We start from the raw sequence: 20510 nt of genomic DNA, 5'->3' as shown, positions 1-20510 counted from the left end.
GTTCTCTGATGGATGATCGAAAGCCTTTCCCTCTACTGTACAAACATAGCAAGCCTTTCAAGCTCTGTGTATGTATTGCTATCATTGTTAGTACCTCCAGGTAAAATAGAACAGCCCAGAGATGATGACTACAGCCGTCCACATTCATGCAAACAAGAGGAGAGAAGCAGCCTACGTTTTCAGTGACTCTCAGTCTCATATTGTTGTTAATTTCCCAAAAACTTAACGTGAGATCAAGTGTAATTGCAGATTTCCTTAAGAACCATTGACAGATACTTATCTTAAGTTATAAGCAACTCACACTGTGAACTGTGTATAAACATTCTAAGTTTTCTTCCAGAAGAATATACTTCAGTGAAACCCAGTATCCATCAGTCTTTTTAAATAAACAGAGCCATTCCCATTCAACGCCGCAGTTGGGGAGACTTTCTTTTGTTGTGACTTGATTTTTAAAAGAGATTAATGTTGCAGCAACTTCCCATTCGTTTTCAGGGCGTGAAATAAGTCTTTGATAAGGATCATCCTCAAGACCTTACGACCTTTGGCTCAGGGGGCTACATTTTGAATGCGGTGGTAAAAGAGATAGTAAATTGCAGTGTGTTTAGGCATTGGCATTGTATGAGGGAGAGGGGTGTTTGGTGTTTTGTTTTGTTTGTAATTATTAGGTGGTCTGTTGAGTGCAGCTGTGTTTATGTTTCCTAAATGCTAACTGCCTGAACATGGTGACAAGTCCCTATATCTGAGAATAGGGACTGCTTTTTAAAAATCTTCTTGTCCATGTGCTTTAATAATGGAGGGTTGTCTTTATCAAGTAGCAAAGGCAAAAATAATTTGGGGCACAGTCATTCAATCTGGCTAGTTTGCTACATCAGACGTTTTGACAACCTTATGAAAAAAAAAAGAATTGATACTTTAAATGTTGCATTTAGCAGTGGAATAAACTTGGAAATGGTGGAAGTTTGTAGACTAGTCACATTTCTTTAACTGATGTTTTGGTTGATTTAACTTCTTGGTTATTAAAGATACACACTTAGATCATAAATGTAGATTGATCCTGGAGAGAATTAACAGTCCCATATTTTTTCTGTCTTTCTTAAAAAACAAACAAACCAGTGAGCATAAGGTCATGGCTTCAACAAAGAAGAAACAGTTTCTTAGGAGAGAGAAAAATGTATATAATCAGTAAATAGCTATACGAATTTAATCGGTAATTTCAGAATCATATGCAATGCGTGACATGTTTAGATGCAAGGACTTAATGACTAGTTTTTGAGGCATTTTCTTCAGTGTGACATCCGTCATAACTCAAATTAATGTTTATTACTACTCTTTACCATTGCGAAAATATTTTCATGAATTTGGATTAGAAGCAGCTTGTCCTGGCTTGTTTTGCAACTTTGCTTCAAGAAACAAAGTGATACTTATAAGACTTTTGTGTGTCTTAGACGCCTTAATTAACTTCCTCTTAGGTGGAAAGAGGAAGCTGAGTTTTGTTCCTTAGGTAAGAACATAAGATTGCATGCTATGCTCATTTGTATTAGCGCATAGATAATAATGTCTTTCAGGAAAGGTGAATCAGTGCTTCCTGTATTCGCTGTTCAGTGAGTAGCGATCCGGAGTCTGCTTTCAGTCCGAGAGGACACTGCCTACTGATCCAGAACTCTTTGGGCGGGCAGTTTTCTTTGGGATTCTCAGGTTTCTGTCTTTACCATTCCTTTTTTTCTCCCCTTGTCTCCACAGATTGGTGAAAGACAACAAGTGTTAGTGACAGAAGAATCTTTTGATTCCAAGTTCTATGTCGCACACAATCGATTCTATGAGCAGGTGAGAGACACTTCTGCGTTAAGTTCTCAACGCTTTCTCCAAAGTGAGAAGGTTGTGAAGTAAACCACTTCAAGCAAAAGGAACTTCAAAGGGATGGAAGGTGGTAGAATCGTGTCACCGCAAGGCTGTTTGTTTTACAGCCTCCAGCTAGCTAGACTAACGGGGGCTACCTCGGTGGCTCAGTCTCCAAAACAACCTCCACAAAGGAGTAGCTGTGTTTTAGTCCTCCTTACTCTTAGGCCGGACCAGCTGTATGTAGGCTGTGGGAGAGCTCAGGAGGCAGCTCCCCCTGCCAGAATTCTGCAGCCTGGCAGGGCACAGGGGAAAGTCCTGCCCAGAGAACAGGAAGGATGTCTGCACGGGCGACATCAGCCTGGAAGGGCCGGGATTTCCTCTCACTGTCCCAGCGCTCACTCAGGGGGGTCGGTCGCCTGGTTGTTTTTTGAGTTGTGTTTAGTTTTAGTATTTTTTTTTTTTTTTTTTTTACTTTCCACCTTGATAAGAATGCTGGGCAAAGGGAAAAGAGTCCGTTCCGTGGTTTCAACTCAAACAGTGTGACTGACTCTGGAGACCAGTATGGGGATCAAAACAGCTTCACTTTGAGAGTCGTCTTCGAGGGCCAGCTCGAAGGGCCCCCCACTCACGGGCTGCCCACCCCCCCCTCCCCCAATGAGCTGGCCTGCCTTGCCGCCCCCGGAGCCAGCCAGGTTCCTGTTTCAGCACTTGGGACTCTGCTTCCCCCGGTGGTCCTGGGAAGGGCCCAAAAAGACATGGTGTCTCCCCTCCTACATGGGACACTGTCCCACGGGCCTAGGGATTTCGAGGATCCCTCCTGGATTGTGTTCACTTGTCTTAATATCAAATGGGTTTTCCTACTTTTTTTGTTCCTTTCTCATCAGATGAAGAGTGAATTTTCTTTTCTGTGGCTCATGGCTGAAATCAGAGCTCGGGAAGCCCCTCAAGGCCGCTGTGGGCAAGTCAGGGAAAGGGAGGCCGGGGAGGCCGGCTGCCTGTGGTGCAAAGCAGAGTGGCGGGACCTGGAGCGCCCCCCTCCCCCCCTCCCCCTACTCCCCTCCCCCACCGCCCCCATGCTCCACATGGAATAACCCCACCCGGGGCCCCGCAGCCCCCGGAGACTTGGGAGGCTCCTGTCAAGGCCCACGGGAAGCCTGTCCTGTTCTGTCCCAGGCCCGGCAGAAACTACAGCAAGGAGGTGTCCCCCGCACTCCTTCCCCGTTTTCCATCTCATTAGTTGCCTCCAGAGAGCCGTTTTCCTATTCAGGCCAACCTGCTCAGCCCCGGGGAGGAACTCGATTGTATTTTTGGTCGCCTCTTCCCTCTCTTTTCTCTGCCATCTGGGTTTTTGCCTCAGCGGGGAACTTTTTTCCCCTTCATTTTAAAGGCAATGGCATGCCTCATTAGCTGTTTCCTCCAATTTAAAGCAGTCGGGCTTTTTCCAATTATTAAAACTGGAGGGGGAAAAAAAAAAAAAAACACTGAGCCCTTCATTCAGATCAAGGCAGCAGATCAAGGAGAGTTATTTTTCCCCTGGAATAGCACCACATCTCTCAGAGACGGTTTACTCCAGAGATTTCCTTGTTTTATGAAAACCGATGTAAAAGGGCTTTCATATTCTGATACTGAAGCCTTGTAGTTCCTGGGCTTGCCGTGAGTCATTCAGCGCCCAGGTGACCTTTCTCCTACCCTCGGATGAAGCCGCATGCTCAGTGGTCATGAAAGAATCAAACCCGGAAAGACCGAGATCCCAGAGAAATTGGTTGGGGACCGCCAGCGCCTCTGTGACTTGCTGGTGTCCACAAGGAAGCGTATCAAAGATTTCACAGGCATTCTTTTTCCGAGTGAGATGCGTTCCAGCAGGGGAGCGCGTATCTAGATATCAAAGGATTGCTGGATTAGAATTTAGTCTATTTATTTTGGATCCCACCTTAAAAAGACTGGCACGCAGCCGTGGCTCTGAAATAGAAGCGTGAGGGAAACACACTGCGTGCAGACCAGCGACAGGTCCCCAAAGGAGCGAGGCATCTGCTCGAGGTAAACAAGTACTCTCCATCAGACACCTTCGACCGGCCGGCTGACCGTTTCCCGTCCACTCGAGCAGGGGATCCTGGATGGAGGTGGCACCTGGACGCATTTGATAACAGAGGGAAGGCAGGGAACAGGAACCCTTAGTTCCAGGAGTCATCCGGCCGCAAACACCAGCGTTTGGGATATTAAGAAGGCCGCTTGTACACGTTCTTGCCCTGCCTCCCCCGCCCCCAACCAAAGCACACGCCCACACGCTCGCACACGCTCACATCCACATAAACGTGCGGGCCTTTGATTTGAAGCGTCTACTCAAGCCATTCTTCTGACAGCTGCCTTGGCAGGTATTAAAAGTATAAGGCTTTCATCAGTGTTGTCTCCGTTTTCTTCATTGCCCGGGACAGCCAAGAGCAGAATATCAAAGGCCTGTCCAAAAGTGACTGGCTGATTGCTGGGGGATTTCCCGGGCCTGCCTACCACATGCCTCAGGACAGCAGGCATCCCGCAATGAGAGAGCATTGTCTGCCGCCCGGCAGGAAGCTCCTTCCAGAAATGCCTTCCTCGCCCGAGATCTCCAGGTCCTTGAGCAGCTGCAAGATGGAGCCTACTTGGGACAGGATCTCAGAGCGGGAAATAAAGGATCTTAGGGGACAAAATCTGAACAATACAGTGTGGGCTTCAGTTAACAGTGGCACATCAGTATTGGCTTGCTAATTATATGTCTTACTAGTGATAGGACACTCACGCTAGGAAAACTGGGGGCGAGCTGTACAGACACCCTCTGCCTTCTGGGCAGTGATTCTCTAGATCTGAAGCGGTTCTAAGATTTGATGTTCACTTAAAAAAAAAAGATTAAGCCTTCTGAACTTTTTTTCAAGGTTTTAGTGCCAAAGGACCCCACATTCATGGGGAAGATGATCGAAGTGGACATTTATGAATCAGGAAAACATTTTATGAAAGGGCAGCCGGTATCAGACGCCAGAGTATACACGCCATCCATCAGCAAACCATTAGCGAAGGGAGAAGTCTCGGGTTTGCCAGAGGTGAGTAAAAAGACGCTTTCCTCTCTACCCTGCTGGCAAAACAGCAGCTGTAGAAGCACCGTGACTCCAGCCCACGTTTCCGTTATCGTTTGGAGTTCCCTTTTTATGCATGCATGAGGCTGTAATCCTTTCTGACAGATTGAAATCTGAATTAGGAAGATGCATTTTTGCCGACGCCTTTAGCTCTGCCCCTCTGCCTGGAGACGAATAGCTGTTTCTGCTTCCGGGCCAGAAGCGGAGGGCAGGAGGCAGTATTTTCAGGTGGAAGGTGGAACACTGAGGACCATCTGACTGGTATATTTCGGTGTCAGCAGATCCTGAGTGGAAGGGGGTGAGGAAAGGGACATTTTCGTACTTTACAAAGCTGTTTATCGCACAGTCAAAAGCCGCAGTTAAACAGGCACCAAACTGTGCCCATCCGGTGCGTGCGGTTAGGGACCTTTCTGTAGGGCGTCCGTTGAATATCTGCTTTGGTCACGTGGAGTGAAAATTAAACAATTTTTTCTCTTTCTATAAAAAAGTAACCCGACCCCTGTTTCGTACCTTGGTGTAAATATGGCTGTTTGCCAACCTCTCTCTTACATTTCATTGAGCTACGGCTGTAAAAGCTGATGGAGTGTGAAATGAAAATGTGTGTCACATTTCCAAGCATCATTTGATGTCCTTTCTCCACCACAATTGTTCAGCACTCCAGAAAAAATACGCGGCCATGACTTCACATGCGGAAAAAGGGAGAAGTGATATTTATCTGACCGTACAATTCCACAATTGTTTAAGTACGCGTATTATCTTTCCCCTGAAAACAAGTCACAACGGCACGTTAATTAGACTTTGAGAGTAGTGACAAAGAGGGCCCTCTTATCTCCGTTCTCACTTAACGTGGTGATGGACTCTGGTGTCCAAACATGAGTGACACCTCTCACGAGCCTGACAAGTGTCTGTGCACAGCCATCTGACCGATAATGGAATGACGCACACCAGCCTCTGTCACAGCCCCGCCAACTGTGTGTCGTCCTCAACAGGGAGTGAACTCTAATACTGGATAAGCATAACCATGAATGTTTGCTGTTGTTAAAAAAAAGAAAAAAAAATCCTTGGAGTTTGGGATGGATGACCCGGAAGGAACAGTATAATCCAGAATTTAAATTTTACTGCTAGAGGGTCGGCTTTTGATGTGTTAGCTAATACTTTAGAAATTAAAAAAAAAAAAAATTTGATGTTTGTTTATTGTTGAGAGAGAGACAGAGAGTGAGTGGGGGAGGGGCAGAGAGAGAGAGAGGAAGACACAGAATCCGCAGCAGGCTCCAGGCTCTGGGCTCTAGGCTCTGAGCTGTCAGCACAGAGCCCCACGCGGGGCTTGAACTCACCAATCATGCACGACCTGAGCCGAAGTCAGATGCTTAACTGACTGAGCCACCCAGGTGCCCCAATACTTCAGAAATTTTTAAAGGAAGTTGGTCTGTGGTGGTGGTTGTTTGCTTTTCTACAGAGCGTGTATTACAAGGTTGACTTTAAAATTGCCACAGTGGGGGCGCCTGGGTGGCTCAGTCGGTTGAACATCCCACTCGATTTTGGCTCAGGTCACCATCCCAGAGTCACAGGATGGAGCCCCACGTCAGGCTGTGCACCGAGCACAGAGTCTGCTTGGGATATTCTCTCTCTCTCTGTCTCTGTCTCTCTCTGCCCCCCTCCCCCACTCACGTTCTCTCTCTCTCTCTCTCTCTGAATGATAAAATAAAAATAAATAAAAATTAAAAGAAAATAAATTGCCACAATGCAAAGGACTTCACAGCACGTGGCAGTAGGGGGCAAACTATTATCTCAAAGACCCTGCCGGATGTAATCCCATCAACGTGTGTCCATGGAAAAGGACAGTGTTCGGAAACATTATCGTAAACCAAGAAAAGCAGTGCCCTTCTGTTAGTTCCTTAACTATACTGTTTCTTGCTAAAAGGGCAGCCCCGTTTAAATTCCGGGGGGTGGGGGAGCAGCCTTTTTCCCCTCTGCCTTCCTCCCTGCCTCCAGCCTAGAAAATGTGTTGACATCTGTTCCCACCGCCAGCCTCCCTCCACCCTGGGCTGTCCGAGATCCTTGCTAGGATGTGCTGGCCCTCCTGGCTTTCGAGGAGGAGTCTTAGAGTATGCATGAAACCAAAGGGTTTGGGATTATCAATTCGGATGCTTGCGTCGAGAGGAAATCAGGCAAGTCTTTCGTTACCGTGTGCGACTTCCTGGACATTAACGAGCATAGCTTTACACTTCATTATTTGTCAGCTTTTAAAGCTACGCCAGGCTCGGGGTCCAGAAAGCCTTCTTTAATGAATTTGTCCTGATGTTAGAAATGTTGTTGCTGATGGTAGAAACCAAAATACATTAGGCAGGAAGAGAACAACCTACATTTTTGTAGAATTTAGAAGTAGTTGGTAGAGGTGAAAACCATGCTTCGGGCACTTGGAGCTCTGTGAGCACTCGCAAAGGTGCTGGAACTCTCAAATGAAAACATCAGCTCACCTGCGTGGATGAAGCATGGCCTTGGGGTCAGACGGACCTGACTTTGCATCTGGACTTGCCAGTTTACCCGAGCCATGCAACTCCCAAGCTTAATTTGGAATCATAATGCGTGGGAATCATAATGTCTATCTCCTAGGGGCCGTTGGAAGGAATACGTTCTGGAGTGCCTGTAAACCACCTGATCCTGTTCCTGGAACACAGCACACAGCTACCAAATGGTTGTTTCCCATTTCCCTGAAATCTAGTTGCGTCTAGAAAGAGCAAAACTCTGAAGATGACCTGGTACTAATAGTCGTAGTTTTGTTTGTTGTTTCAGCCGTTCTCATGCAGGACACATTTACGGAGGTCAGCGTGGGGGGTGCGTCTCTATATATTAGGATCATCTGTTCAGATCCAGAGGCCCAATCCCATCCGAATGGGTTTCTGCATTGTGTAGGCTTTCCTGAGTTTTTCTGGAAGGATGCCCCCTGCCATACACTTTGTAAAGAAATCCGGAAAGGTCAGAGCATTTAAAGCAGAACACTGTGTTAAAAAATTATTGTCCATAGTAAATGCATTACCCTAATTGAGAATTTGATAATCCTGAAAGTACTTAGCCCTATGCTACTTTAGAGTTGTTTTGTCTCATTTTAGGCCCTGTTGACGTCTTTTGATAAAACTGGTGACAGGTACACAGACTGGGGGAAGAAACACAGACTGGGTGGGCATCGTGAGATCCAGATTATAGCCTTCTGGTGTTTGCGGTAACAGGCTTTTGTAACCTTCTGTATTATCACTTAATGCTCGCCGAACCTCGGTTGTCTCTGAGATTCTGTGATTGAAATATTCTACTTGACAAAAATGGATTGAATGAATGCCTACCCTGTGGCAGGGCTTTGAATTCTATAAATATTAATAGAAATCAGGCCTTGTTACTTTCAGATAATAATAGGTAAATGCTCACAGCATGGTGGAAAAGGAAAGCGATAATAAAGGCAAAAGGTTGCTGTCCTCTAAGAAATTTTATGCTAGTGGAAACAGCGTATGGTAACATCTTTTTATAATTATTCCTGTCTTCTTTTCAGTTTGGTTGGAGGAAGAGAAGATTAGAAAAAGGGGATAGGAAGGAGCCAAAATTAGTCTGATTGTTATTTGGGGAACATGGGGGCAAACTGCCACCTGTAGCCCAATAGAGAACATTTCTGAGTAAGTATCGTTTGAAGGATAATTTCAGATAAAAAGGTTATATAATAATTAAAACAGTGGAAGGCGTCATGGCGTTCAAAGGGATAAATATAAATCAAAGAAATGGGAGATCATGAACTTTTTTATGGAAAGTATTAGGGGGCTTTGTTCTTAGGAGGAAGCAGGGGACACATATGCTTTCAGAGATGTTCTCGGATAATAATTCTCAAGTGTGGTCCCCAAATTTGCAGCATCCGCAAATCTGGGAACTTGTTAAGAAGGCAAACTCTCAAGCTTCAACCCAGACCTGGATTGGAAACTCTGAGAGCAAGACCCAGTAACCTGTTTTCTTAATAAGCTCTGCGTGATACTGATGCAAGCTGAAGTTTGAAAACCACTCTCCTAAGAAAATAACTCTCAAGTGGGAAGGAGTGTTTGCTATTTATAACAGCAGTTTTAATATTTTAATGTAATCATACCAAATTTTCACACTTTCAACTTCAGACAGTAGAGTGGAACAGCATCTCCATGGATGGAGAAGACTATCTCATCTACGTATTGATAATTCGTCAGGAGTGGGTTGTAAACACGATGGCGGGAGTATGTGCATGACACATGCGTGTAGAGAGGAGGTGTTTAGTGAAAGGGGCCAGAGGCATAGGAACCTTGAGCAGAAGCACCGTTTTAAGATGTGAAGAGCATGGTTATTTTTGCCACACTCCCTCATGGAAGCTAAATTTGTAGTAGCATGTCCTGTTCAATGTGATGATCTTTTTGTACCGTTGAAGTTTCCGTAGAAAGTTGCTTTGCTGTTCAGTCATTTCACCTGAAGAAAACCCGAGGGTAAACATGGCCCACTGTCACTTGTACCACATTCATGACCATGTGATAATACGAAAAATTATTTGAGAGCCATCACTGACGATTAGGATCAATGAGTTGTTTTGTTTTAACTCTCTTAAGGAAAATTTTTATTAGAGAAAATTTCAAGCATACACAAAAGTAGAGAGAACAGTATAATAATCTCACATACTCATCACCCACCTTAAACATCTGTAACTTCTTTCTTCTACACTGAAAATACCAGGTCCCAATAACCCAACGTAAGTACTCATTGTTTTATCCTGTGATACTCATATAACTGTCTAATAATAATTGTACCAATGCTATCACCAACACCATGATTACCGAATACGGAGTTTAGTTGTGGTGGCGGTGGTGGTGGTCCTAGTTTTGCAGCTGTTTTTGTTCATGGGTATATCCCTTGGGGGATGTACATGCCAATAGTCATTTTAAAACTTGTTTTTGTTTATTTATTTTTGAGAGAGAGAGAGAGAGAGAGAGAGAGAGACAGAGCATAAGTGGGGAGGGGCAGAGAGAAAGGGAGACAGAATCCAAAGCAGGCTCCAGGCTCTGAGCTGTCAGCACAGAGCCCAACGTAGGGCTCAAACTCACGAGCTGTGAGATCATGACCTGAGCCGAAGTCAGATGTGTAACTGACTGAGCCACCCAGGCACCCTGGCCAATAGAGGTTTTAAAGTCAGCCGAAATCGTTCCTCTCTGTACAGCTTTCCCAACAAATGGATGCTCCTTTGGGGAGCATTTGTTCCACTTTGCTTTCATTTTTTTTGGAATTTTAAAACCTTAATTTTGTTTTAAAATTATGTAAGTTACTTTACAAAATCAAATCTACAGAAGTATGTTCTGAGAAGTTCACCTTCTGTCTTCTCCATCCTGTTTCTTCTCTTACCTATTTAAGGAATTTTGTTTGTTTCAGTTTTCAGTTTGTTCTTCCCATGGTTTTTTGTTTTAACGATATAAACAAATACATGCACATATTTTTTGTCACCTCCTTCTTAAATTGTAGACACTTTCTCTGTTTTTCACTTGACAGTGTATCTTGACAGTTACTGCCTTAGCAGTGTATAAAAATTCAATGAATGTTTTTAATGATTTTTGTTAGGCTTCTAAACAGAATGCATGAGAGTTTATATTGCTCTAGTACCTAAGTTAAATAATATCTAAATGAAACCCAACATGTTTTCGGTCGAAGAAAAGATAGGTGGAATTACCCGAAAGCCTCAAGGTAGCCAGAGAAACAGTAGGCCAGTCAGAGGTTAGGAATGGTCAGCCATGCGAGCACAACAAAGTCCAGAAGCCCAACACTGGCCGTGAGAGTGCATCCAGAAGAGAGGATGCTTTGGCCGATGGAGTTCAAAAACCCTGAAGACCATCCCTATTTGGAAATGAACACATCTAATTCCCTTAGCCTGGTACCGTTATAAATTTGATTCATTTACTTCCCTTTGTGGAGTCCACATTTCACCAGGCAATTTTTTTTTTAATTTTTTTTTTCAACGTTTATTTATTTTTGGGACAGAGAGAGACAGAGCATGAACGGGGGAGGGGCAGAGAGAGAGGGAGACACAGAATCGGAAACAGGCTCCAGGCTCCGAGCCATCAGCCCAGAGCCCGACGCGGGGCTCGAACTCACGGACCGCGAGATCGTGACCTGGCTGAAGTCGGACGCTTAACCGACTGCACCACCCAGGCGCCCCTCACCAGGCAATTTTTGATGATAATGTGCCTTCCTATACAAATCTGCCTACAGGAAGAAAACAGGATTATTCAGTCCTCTTAAGTGTGCTGTTAATAAATTGGCATTCTTGGGGCGCCTGGGTGGCGCAGTCGGTTAAGCGTCTGACTTCAGCCAGGTCACGATCTCGCGGTCCGGGAGTTCGAGCCCCGCGTCGGGCTCTGGGCTGATGGCTCGGAGCCTGGAGCCTATTTCCGATTCTGTGTCTCCCTCTCTCTCTGCCCCTCCCCCGTTCATGCTCTGTCTCTCTCTGTCCCAAAAATAAATAAATGTTGAAAAAAAAAATTAAAAAAAAAATAAATTGGCATTCTAGTTTTATATACTGGTCTCCTTTGTCCTGTCCATGTGGTCTTTTCTGTAGGTGCAGGACAGTTTCTGAGCTTTCAAAGTTGTGAGGCCAGCCCTGGGCCCCATTAGATCCCACAAGGCAACAAATGCCACCTCATGTGACATCTTAAGAGGCAACAAGGGATTTTTCCTCTCCTAATACTCATTCTGCCATTGGCTAAATATTCCGTGCCTACTGCTGTGACTCAAAACCAGCATTCGTGGAGTGCTTATTATGGACCAAGTCCTAGGCCAAATATCTTACCTGCACTCACTCATAACCCTGTGAGGAAGGTACTGTGATGATTCCTATTCCAGAGATAAGGAATCTGAGCATCAGTAACTCCACAAATAACTGAAGTCACAAATTCAGAAGGTGGGAGAGGCAAGCCAGGACTTATGTGCAGTTCTTACCAACGTTCAAGCCTGCGTTCTTGTTTTTGAATTGTTGTAAGATATACATGTGATCAGTCTTGCCATCTTAACCATCTTCGTGTACAGTTCAGAAGGGTTAAGTACCGTATATTCACATCGATGTGCCACGAATCTTCGTAACTTTTTTCCAGTAAAACTGAAACTCCGTTCCCATTAAGTAACTCCTCATTCACCACTAGCCCCAGCCCTTAGCCACCACCGTTCTGTTTCCTGTCTCAATAAATGTGACTACTCTGGGTGCCATACCTTATACAGGAGGAATCATACTATACTTGTCATTTTCTGACTGGCTTGTTTTACTTAGCATAGTGTCCTCAAGGTTCATCCACTATGAACCATGTCTCAGAATTTCCTTCCTTTCGAAGGCTGAACAATAGTCCATTATATGTCTGCACCACATGTTGTTTATCTACCTATCTGTTAGCGAACACTGGGGTTGCTTCCACATTTTGGCTGTTGTGAATAATAACGCGGGTGTGAATATGGTTATCCGAATACTTCTTTGAGACCTTTTGAGCATATACCCAGAAGCAGAACTACTGTATCATATGGTCGTCCTATTTTTAGTATTTTCCACAACAGCTGCACCATTTTGCATTCCTACTAACAGTGCACAGGGTTTCTGCTTCTCCACGTCCTCACCAACACTGGTTATTTTCTGGGTTTTTTGGGTCGTGGCCATTCGGATGGGTGTGAGGTCAGGCCTGGGTCTTTAAGCCCAGGCTCGTACCACCTTCCCTTTGGAGTTGTGAGTCTCACTGATCACTTGTAGGCGGTAGTTTTCATATTCCAGTGCAGGCTCACACTTGATCCAGAGAGGGAGAAAATGGTCAGCGTTAACCATCTTCTCTGTGTTCTGTGAAAGATGGTATTCAAGTTATAAGTCTGTGTTAGGAAGACAGAATACCAACACTACCACCGCTTGACCAAGGGTAACTAGTTTCACTTCTGGTGTTCTTTCTAACAAATCACTTGAGTCCTACCTTTTTTTTTTAATTTTTTTAATGTTTATTTATTTTTGAGAGAGACGGAGCATGAGCAGGGGAGGGCGTGGGATAGAAAGAGAGGGAGACACAGAATCTGAAGTAGTCTCCAGGCTCTGAGCTTTCAGCACAGAGCCCATAGCGGGGCTCGAACTCAAAAACTGTGAGATCATGACCAGAGTTGAAGTCGGAAGTTTAACCGACTGAGCCACCCAGGCGCCCTGAATCCTACCATTACTAAGATTGACACTTACGAAGTCAGAGCCGTTTTGTGTCTGGGAGAAAAGAGAAAAGAAGAAAATTCTCTGCCAATTCTGAACTTCTAAGTAGTGAGTTTTATTTCAAAGTTTTTCTCTTTCTGAGTTTATTCCTAGCAGCAAAGGATTGCCTTAAAGAGAGAAGAGGTAGGGTGGCTTTGTGAAAAGAGCTTGAGATTTGGGGTCTGTCGTGTTTGGGCTCAGTCTGGGTTTACATGTGCCTCTGCGCTGGTAGAGCTTCCTTGAATCACATTTTCTTCGTCCGTAAAAGGGACATAATTGGTTCACAGAGGATTAAATTAGATACTGTGGACAGAGTGCCTGGTGCATAGTAGGTACATTAATATTTGATTAAGGGATTAAGTGTAGTTTTAAAAATCAGTGATTTCCTGCCTCTTAATTTTTTTTAAACGTACTTTACTTCCATTCTACATTATTGTACAGCAGTTAAGGACATTGATTATGGGGGTGCCTGGGTGGCTCAGTCCATTAAGCGTCTGACTTCCGGTCGGGTCATGATCTCCCAGTTCGTGGGTTTGAGCCCCGTGTCCAGCTCTGTGCTGACAGTTCGGAGCCTGGAGCCTGCTTTGGATTCTGTGTCTTCCTCTCTCTCTGCCCCTCCCCTGCTCGTGCTCTGTGTCTCTCTTTAAATAAATGTTAAAAAAAGTTTTATATATAAAAAAAAAGAATATTGATTCTGGATTCTGATTACCTGGGGTTGAATCCTTGTTTTACCATGTACAAGAAATACGGCCTTGGGCATATGATTCCGCCTCTCCCCACCTCCGCCGTCTCCCCTGTAAGCGGGGATAATGATAGTACCTGTCATAGGATTTACATAGAAATGGTTTAACGGTCAGTAAAGGTTGGCTACTCTTCGTATTATCATTATTAATTTGTGACACATGCCGAGCAATAAAGCAATCAATGAAGGTAAACATTGCACGACCTTCTGTCACCGCAGAAGTTGTAATCCTGAGCTGTGGATTTCCTACAAAAAGACGGATAGAAATAGACAAATTCGGAGGCTTCTGCACCTAATAAGAATAACAACTCAACAGGAGATTCAACAGCAAATCGTGTAGCATTGGCTGTTCCTCCTGACAGACATTTCTTTCTCTTTATGCCTCTTCAAGTTGCAGAGAGGGAAGGAGGCAAACCATAAGAGACTCTTAAATACTGAGAACAAACTGAGGGTTGATGGGGGGTGAGAGAGAGGGGAAAGTGGGCATTGAGGAGGGCACCTGTTGGGATGAGCACTGGGTGTTGTATGGAAACCAATCTGACAATAGATTTTACGAAAAATAAATAAAAAAATAAAGGAGAATATTCTAGAACAAAGAGCACAACCTACCCTTCTGTTTCTCACAAGTGATGGGAAGGCTGCCCCCGGGGTGCCTGGCTGCCACCTGTTTCTCATCTGTTGGGACTTTGATCCCAATGATGGATTCACTTGAGCAGTTAGATAGCTCAGCACCAACACAGCCGACTGCCCACGGAACGGAAGCAGAAGGGTGGCGTGGTTGGCCTTCGGTGCCCGACAAAGGGCCAGCAGGATATTCAGGTGTCCTGAGTTTTATGTACAAACTACGCTGTATTTTCAGAGCTCTGACCCTTACAAAAGCACTCTTACAGTGCTTTCCTCTCCATCTAACATTCATTTCCAAAACCACTGAAGTGAAAGGGTCTATTAGTTCAGGGCCAGATCTGAAAGCACATGCAAACTGCATTCAGGAGGTTAAGAAATGGCTTAATAATTAAGTTAAAACAGTTGAAAGTGGTTCTAATTTCAAACAGATCAGCTAACCGTGTTAGACGTGAATGAGGATGTGTCCCTTCCTATTTTCCCTTCCACCCCTCAGATGTTGGCCCCAACCCCAAGCAGTTTTTCTGGTTTCTTTTTTTTTTCTTTTTTCCTTCTTTTTAAACTTTATATAAGTTTGAATTCTTCAACTGCCCATATGTTAAATCGGCGTCACACGCAATGAAAACCCTAGTAGGTTGGACATTCAGTCCGTTTCTTTCATAGTGCGTCGAACTAGTTTCTTTTGCAGACCCGTCAGGACGTATTTGGGTCTCACGGTCTAGAGACGCAGATTTTATCCCATGCTGCTGAGCTGTGTGAAGTACATTCCAGCTGAGCCGGTGTGGTTACGTCCGTTCAGGGCGTGTTCCGTAGGTCTGCGGTCCCTTCCGTGGGCCTGTTTGAGTGCCACCCTCAGACAGGAGGCTCAGCAGTTGGCTTGCATTCCACTTGCCTCTCGCGGTTGCTGCTGTGGAGTGGCTCCTCCTGAGGCTCGAACCCGGGCTCGGTGAGGGCAACTGCATGCGTCAGGGAGCCCGCTGTGCCTTCATAACAATAGTTCCTCCCGTTTGGTGATCCTCTACCATGTGCATGGTGGCAAGGCTTTTTCCCCGTATTACCTCAGTAGTATTTCTAGCCCGGGCCAGGGCACAGGGGCCAGCACACGTGGACACTTATGTGCACAGTGACCAAGAGCCACCACAGGGGCAGGCACTGGCCCGCCCTTCCGACCCGCCGTCCACACCGTGGAAGGGTGGGGAAGGCACGGCGAGCTTGAGGTCGGAGGCATCTGGGCAGACGCTCAGAGCAAGGAAGGGCTGAGGACAAGAGGAAAGGTTAGTACCCCCGAGAGGAGACTGATCACACCTAACAACATACCGGTGATGCCTGGCTTCTCACGGTGTGTTTCAACATCAACTGACCGTAATATCATTTAGGATCCGGACTAGATATCGGACAGGGAAATAACAAATGGGGCCCTGGCGAAGAGGGTTCCAGTCAGGGGGTTCTGGTAATGCTGCTCTTCTGGTGTGACCCCTCGTAGGCCAGGGTTGGGGTGAGGGAGAGGGTCCCGTGTAGGTGTACTGGCTGCCTGTGTAATGTCATTGCTCTCGGGGTTAAAGTTTTATGGATGATTTTTACCAGGTCCCCAGTGAATTCATCTAGAACAAAAGGTATTCTTCATCATAAAAGCATCAAATGGAAAAAGCTTTCTTATGAAAACCAAAGGGGGTATTTCAGCCACACCCAAACATAAAAGGTCACATAAGCCCCACCTCCTGTCCCTGCTGACAGGGAGGGAGGGAGACTCCAGGAGGGTTTTAGCTCCTGTGATGATTGGAACTCAGGTATCCCAAACTGCTCTCTCATGCTCTCACTTTGACTACGTTACACTCCCTTCAGATGTCTTTCCCGTTTTCCTTGGTCGGCCCTCATCAGTGCCAGGCAGGACCATGTGTCTCAGTTTGTCTGGGACCATCTTGGTTTATGCCTGTTGTCCTGATGTGATTAATAACAGTCCCCTTTTTCCACTCCCCAAAATGTCCTGGTTTGGATGATGAATTATGTGATCATCCTGTCAATTTCTAAAGTAGACCCAGTACTGTGTAAGTAAGCCCTGCTTGGGGTGCAGAAGTCTGAGATGTGGTCTCTTGCCCTCAAGGAGGAGAAAGTCTAGCTGGGAAGAGAAGATACGTGCATATTCAACAAAGTGTGTAATCTATCAAGTGCTAAATGAGAAAAATTGGAAGATAGGAAGCCTCTGAAGGTTGGAGGTATCAGGGGAGGTGGGGGTCACGTTCTTTGTAGACAACAGAAGAGTGTTCCTCTAGTTTAAACAGGAAGGGGTCTGCAGAGGGGCACAGTTCCCAGGACTCTTGGAAGGGCTGGCGAGTAGGTTCTGCTGGAAAGACAGAAATGACACCGAGAGCCACATGGAAGCTGCCGGTGAGAAACGTTCCCTCTGCCCCACCCTGCACTCGAAGGCGGGCGGACCCAGGCCCCGTCTGCTTCCCCATGAAGCTTACCTCACACTCAGCGTCTCACCACGTGGCACCTGAGCCCACGTGGAGCCTGCCAAGCTTGCAGCCTAGGGACGGAGGAGGATGGGAGAGGTTCCTTGGAATCTGCATGACTACGGCAGAACGCTCCGTGTGGAGGCCTGGCTGTGCGAGGAGGCTGTTCAAACAATTTGCACTGCAGAGGGTTTCGCGGATGTGGCGGGATTGGAACTGGACTTGGGGGGCGGAGAGGACCTCATCAGGCAAGTGAAGATGGACGTTTTTCTCCATGTGACAGGAACACCGGTCAGGTGACAAGGCGCAGGAACAAATCTGGCCTCATTTGGGCATCCGTGAGCCGCTGTGGGCAGTTGGGAGGCAGCAGAAAGTGACTTTCGCTGTGAAGCGTAAGACCTCTGGGTTTGAAGTCGAATAGAACTCATCCCTAATACGTGAGACATACAGCCCACGGAACCAGCCCATGACAGGTTAGGCTTTGCTTCCGTAACACATGAACTCGGAGATCTCAGGCTTAACCTAGCAAAGTTCTCCTTCCTGCATACCCTGCAACACATCTAGTACCTTTTAGGGGGCAGTTCACAATCAGGGATCGTCTGTAGCACACAGTCCTGGGACGCAGGTTGCCTGCACGCAGAGGATGGCTGGAGAGCCCAGCTTTTTCCTGCCTCAGCACAGGAATCCCACATGGCGTCACATCTACTGACCAGAATACTCACATGGCCCCACCTACTTCAAGAGTTTGGGAGGGACACCTGGGTGGCCCAGTCAGCTGAGCGTCCAGTTCTTGATTTTGTCTCGTCATGATCCCAGCGTTCTGGGACGGAGTCCCCGTGCAGAACGTGCTTAGGATTCTCTCTCTCTCCCTCCGCCCCTCCCCTGCTCACACTCGCTCGTGCATGCTTTCTCTCTTAAAAAAAAATAAATAAATGTTTGAGAAATACACACTTATGAGTAAATAAGGAGAAGATATGGGTGAATACTAGCAGTTTCTACCATGACCTGTTAGAAAGTTTTTTAAGCGTGAGCATAACAGTAAAAGTCACCCATGTGAGGAAAAACGCCACCCTGTGTGTCCTGTGTACCCACCAGCCCCAGGCCCTAGCACAGCGCCTGGCACATAGCTGGTGCTCAGTACGTATTTGTTGAATGAACTTGGCTTTCAGTGACATGCAAGCTGGAAATGATAGTTTCTCGACCAAAGACAGGGAAGTTGAGAATCAGTTACTTCAACTTAGGATACTTCAACTAAGCCAGTTTAGTTCAATGGCTAAAAAAATTCTACTCATGCCCCACAGCCTGTTCTTTGAAGTCATCTGACATCTCGATAAACAGATTGCAAAAGCCCCCTTTTAAACTGATAACCATCTTGCAAATTTAAGTTCTTTCCATGGAAAGTGTAGGGATGAGTACTTTAGAGCTGGGCATGCTCCTAACCACAGATTTCAGTTTTCTTCCCATTTACTTTCTAATGATGAAACTGACAGCCTGTTTCTCTCGTCATACTCAGAATATTGACTGTGAGATGTGCCTCAAATGATAGAGCCATGGAGATCTCTGTTTTCTAATGTAGTTTGAGGTGTTGTAGATTTAAAGGGTTTTGTAGAAACAGATTTTCTGCCCCTGTGTCTCCTCAATGCAATTCTATAAAATCACTGGTAAATATAAACATTCGAGCCATATGTCAGGTCAACGCTTATCTGGTAGGAAGTCCACCAATAAAAATAGGATGCGGTGCCCTTGAGATTTGCCACCACTCAACAGAGAAATCTAAAGGACCACAAAAGCAAAGAATCATCGCAAATGTAATTTATCATGATCAACACTTTCCTTTCAGAAGCTCCTGGCTCCCAGGGCTTCTTTCTTGCAGACATCCATTTTGAAAGATCGAGTATCTCTTATGCACATGAGCTTTGGAGTCATACAGTGTGGATTTGGACTCTTGGCTCTGTTCCTTATTAACTGCATGATCCTTGGCTGGTCACTTACTCCTCCCTAGGTGTGTTTCCTCTTTTATAAATTGGGGGTAACAGAGTCTACTTGGTAGGGTGATTTTGACAGATGAGATAATGCATGGAAAGCACTGAGCACCACCTAGCACATAGGAAGTGATTGATGGATATGCGGTATAAAATTGGGGGCCTGGTGATAGTCCGTGAAGATTTATCTGGGCCTAGTTAATCAAGATGCTCCATGGGCATGGGTTATGTTTTGCCCAAATCACGTATGTACCATGAGAAGAAGACTTGGTCATTGGTCTTTTCAGACACATATATCGCCAGCGACAGCATTTGTGAAGTCTGGTTGCCTAAAATACTTCATGATGATGATTTAAGTTCCCCTTTTTCATTGACATTGAGTGGCTATTTCTTTTCTCTTATCCCGTCAGATGAGGTCAGTTCCTCTGAGCAATTACAGAACATCTATGGTCCAGGATAGTGTTATTTGCCATAGATCGTTTTCTTTTAGATATTCTTGTAGGAGGGAATTTCCTCTTCTGTGTTGTACTATTTTATCTGAAAATAAACACAATCTGCCTAATTGGTCTCCCTGTTTCTACCCTCTATATAAATTAGATCGTGTCTCCCTTATGCTTAAAACTATCAAGGATTCCATATGACCTAGCATATGTACCCCAAAATGGAAAGCAGACATTCAAGCCAATACTTGTACACCAATATTCATAGCAGCATTATCCACAATAATCAAAAGGTGGAAAGAGCCCCAGTGTCCATCGGCAAATGAATGGATAAACAAAATGCGATACATACATATAATGGAAATTTAATCATCCATAAAAAGAAACGAATTTTCGATACCACCGTGTGAATGAACAAACCTTGAAAACTATGCTAAGTGAAAAAGCCAGGCACAATAGGAGAAATGTTATATGATTCCACTTATATGAAAGATCTAGAATAGGCAAATTTATGGAGGCGGAAAGTAGATTAGAGGTTATCAGGGGCAAGAGGTAGAAATGGAGGTTACTTCTTGTCTTTTTTTAAAAATATAATTTATTGTCAAATTGGTTTCCATACAACACCCAGTGCTCATCCCAACAAGTGCCCTCCTCAATGCCCACCACCCACTTTCCCCTCTCCCCACCCCCCATCAACCTTCAGTTCGTTCTCTGTATTTAAGAGTTTCTTACGGTTTGCCTCCCTCCCTCTCTCTTTGTAACTATTTTTTCCCCTTTCCCTCCCCCATGGTCTTCTGTTAAGTGTCTCAAGATCCACATATGAGTGAAAACATACAGTGTCTGTCTTTCTCTGACTGACTTATATGGGGAGTTATTTCTTATTGGTTACAGAGTCTCCGGAGGAATGAGAAAGTTTTGGAGATAGTGGTGATGGATGTACAATGTGACAAGTATAATTAATGCCACTGACTTATGCACTTGAAAATGATCAATAATGAATTTTACATTATATATATTTCTTACCAGAATAAAAAAAAATTTAATGTTGAGTTTCCTCATGCTCACGGTGGAAACAAAAGTGTGAAGT

At 45.2% G+C, this 20510-nt stretch overlaps 1 protein-coding gene across 11 annotated transcripts in view; it reads left to right on the top strand.

Annotated features, from left to right (window-relative positions):
- The window catches only part of CDKAL1 (CDK5 regulatory subunit associated protein 1 like 1), a 790924-nt gene that overhangs the window by 653372 nt on the left and 117042 nt on the right, over positions 1-20510 (top strand). For 9 of the 11 annotated variants that reach the window (XM_045056993.1, XM_023253542.2, XM_006931361.4 and 6 more), the window contains 2 exon segments: positions 1741-1824; positions 4746-4910. The exons of 1 other annotated variant lie outside the window; for it this stretch is intronic. In XM_045056993.1, coding sequence (XP_044912928.1) covers positions 1741-1824; positions 4746-4910 — 249 coding nt within the window. 11 annotated transcript variants of the gene reach the window in all.

The sequence above is a fragment of the Felis catus genome, chromosome B2, assembly GCF_018350175.1.
Source record: "Felis catus isolate Fca126 chromosome B2, F.catus_Fca126_mat1.0, whole genome shotgun sequence".
Classification (NCBI taxonomy): Eukaryota; Metazoa; Chordata; class Mammalia; order Carnivora; family Felidae; genus Felis; species Felis catus.
Note: the sequence above shows the minus strand (reverse complement) of the source record. Positions and strands in the feature narration are given on the sequence as shown.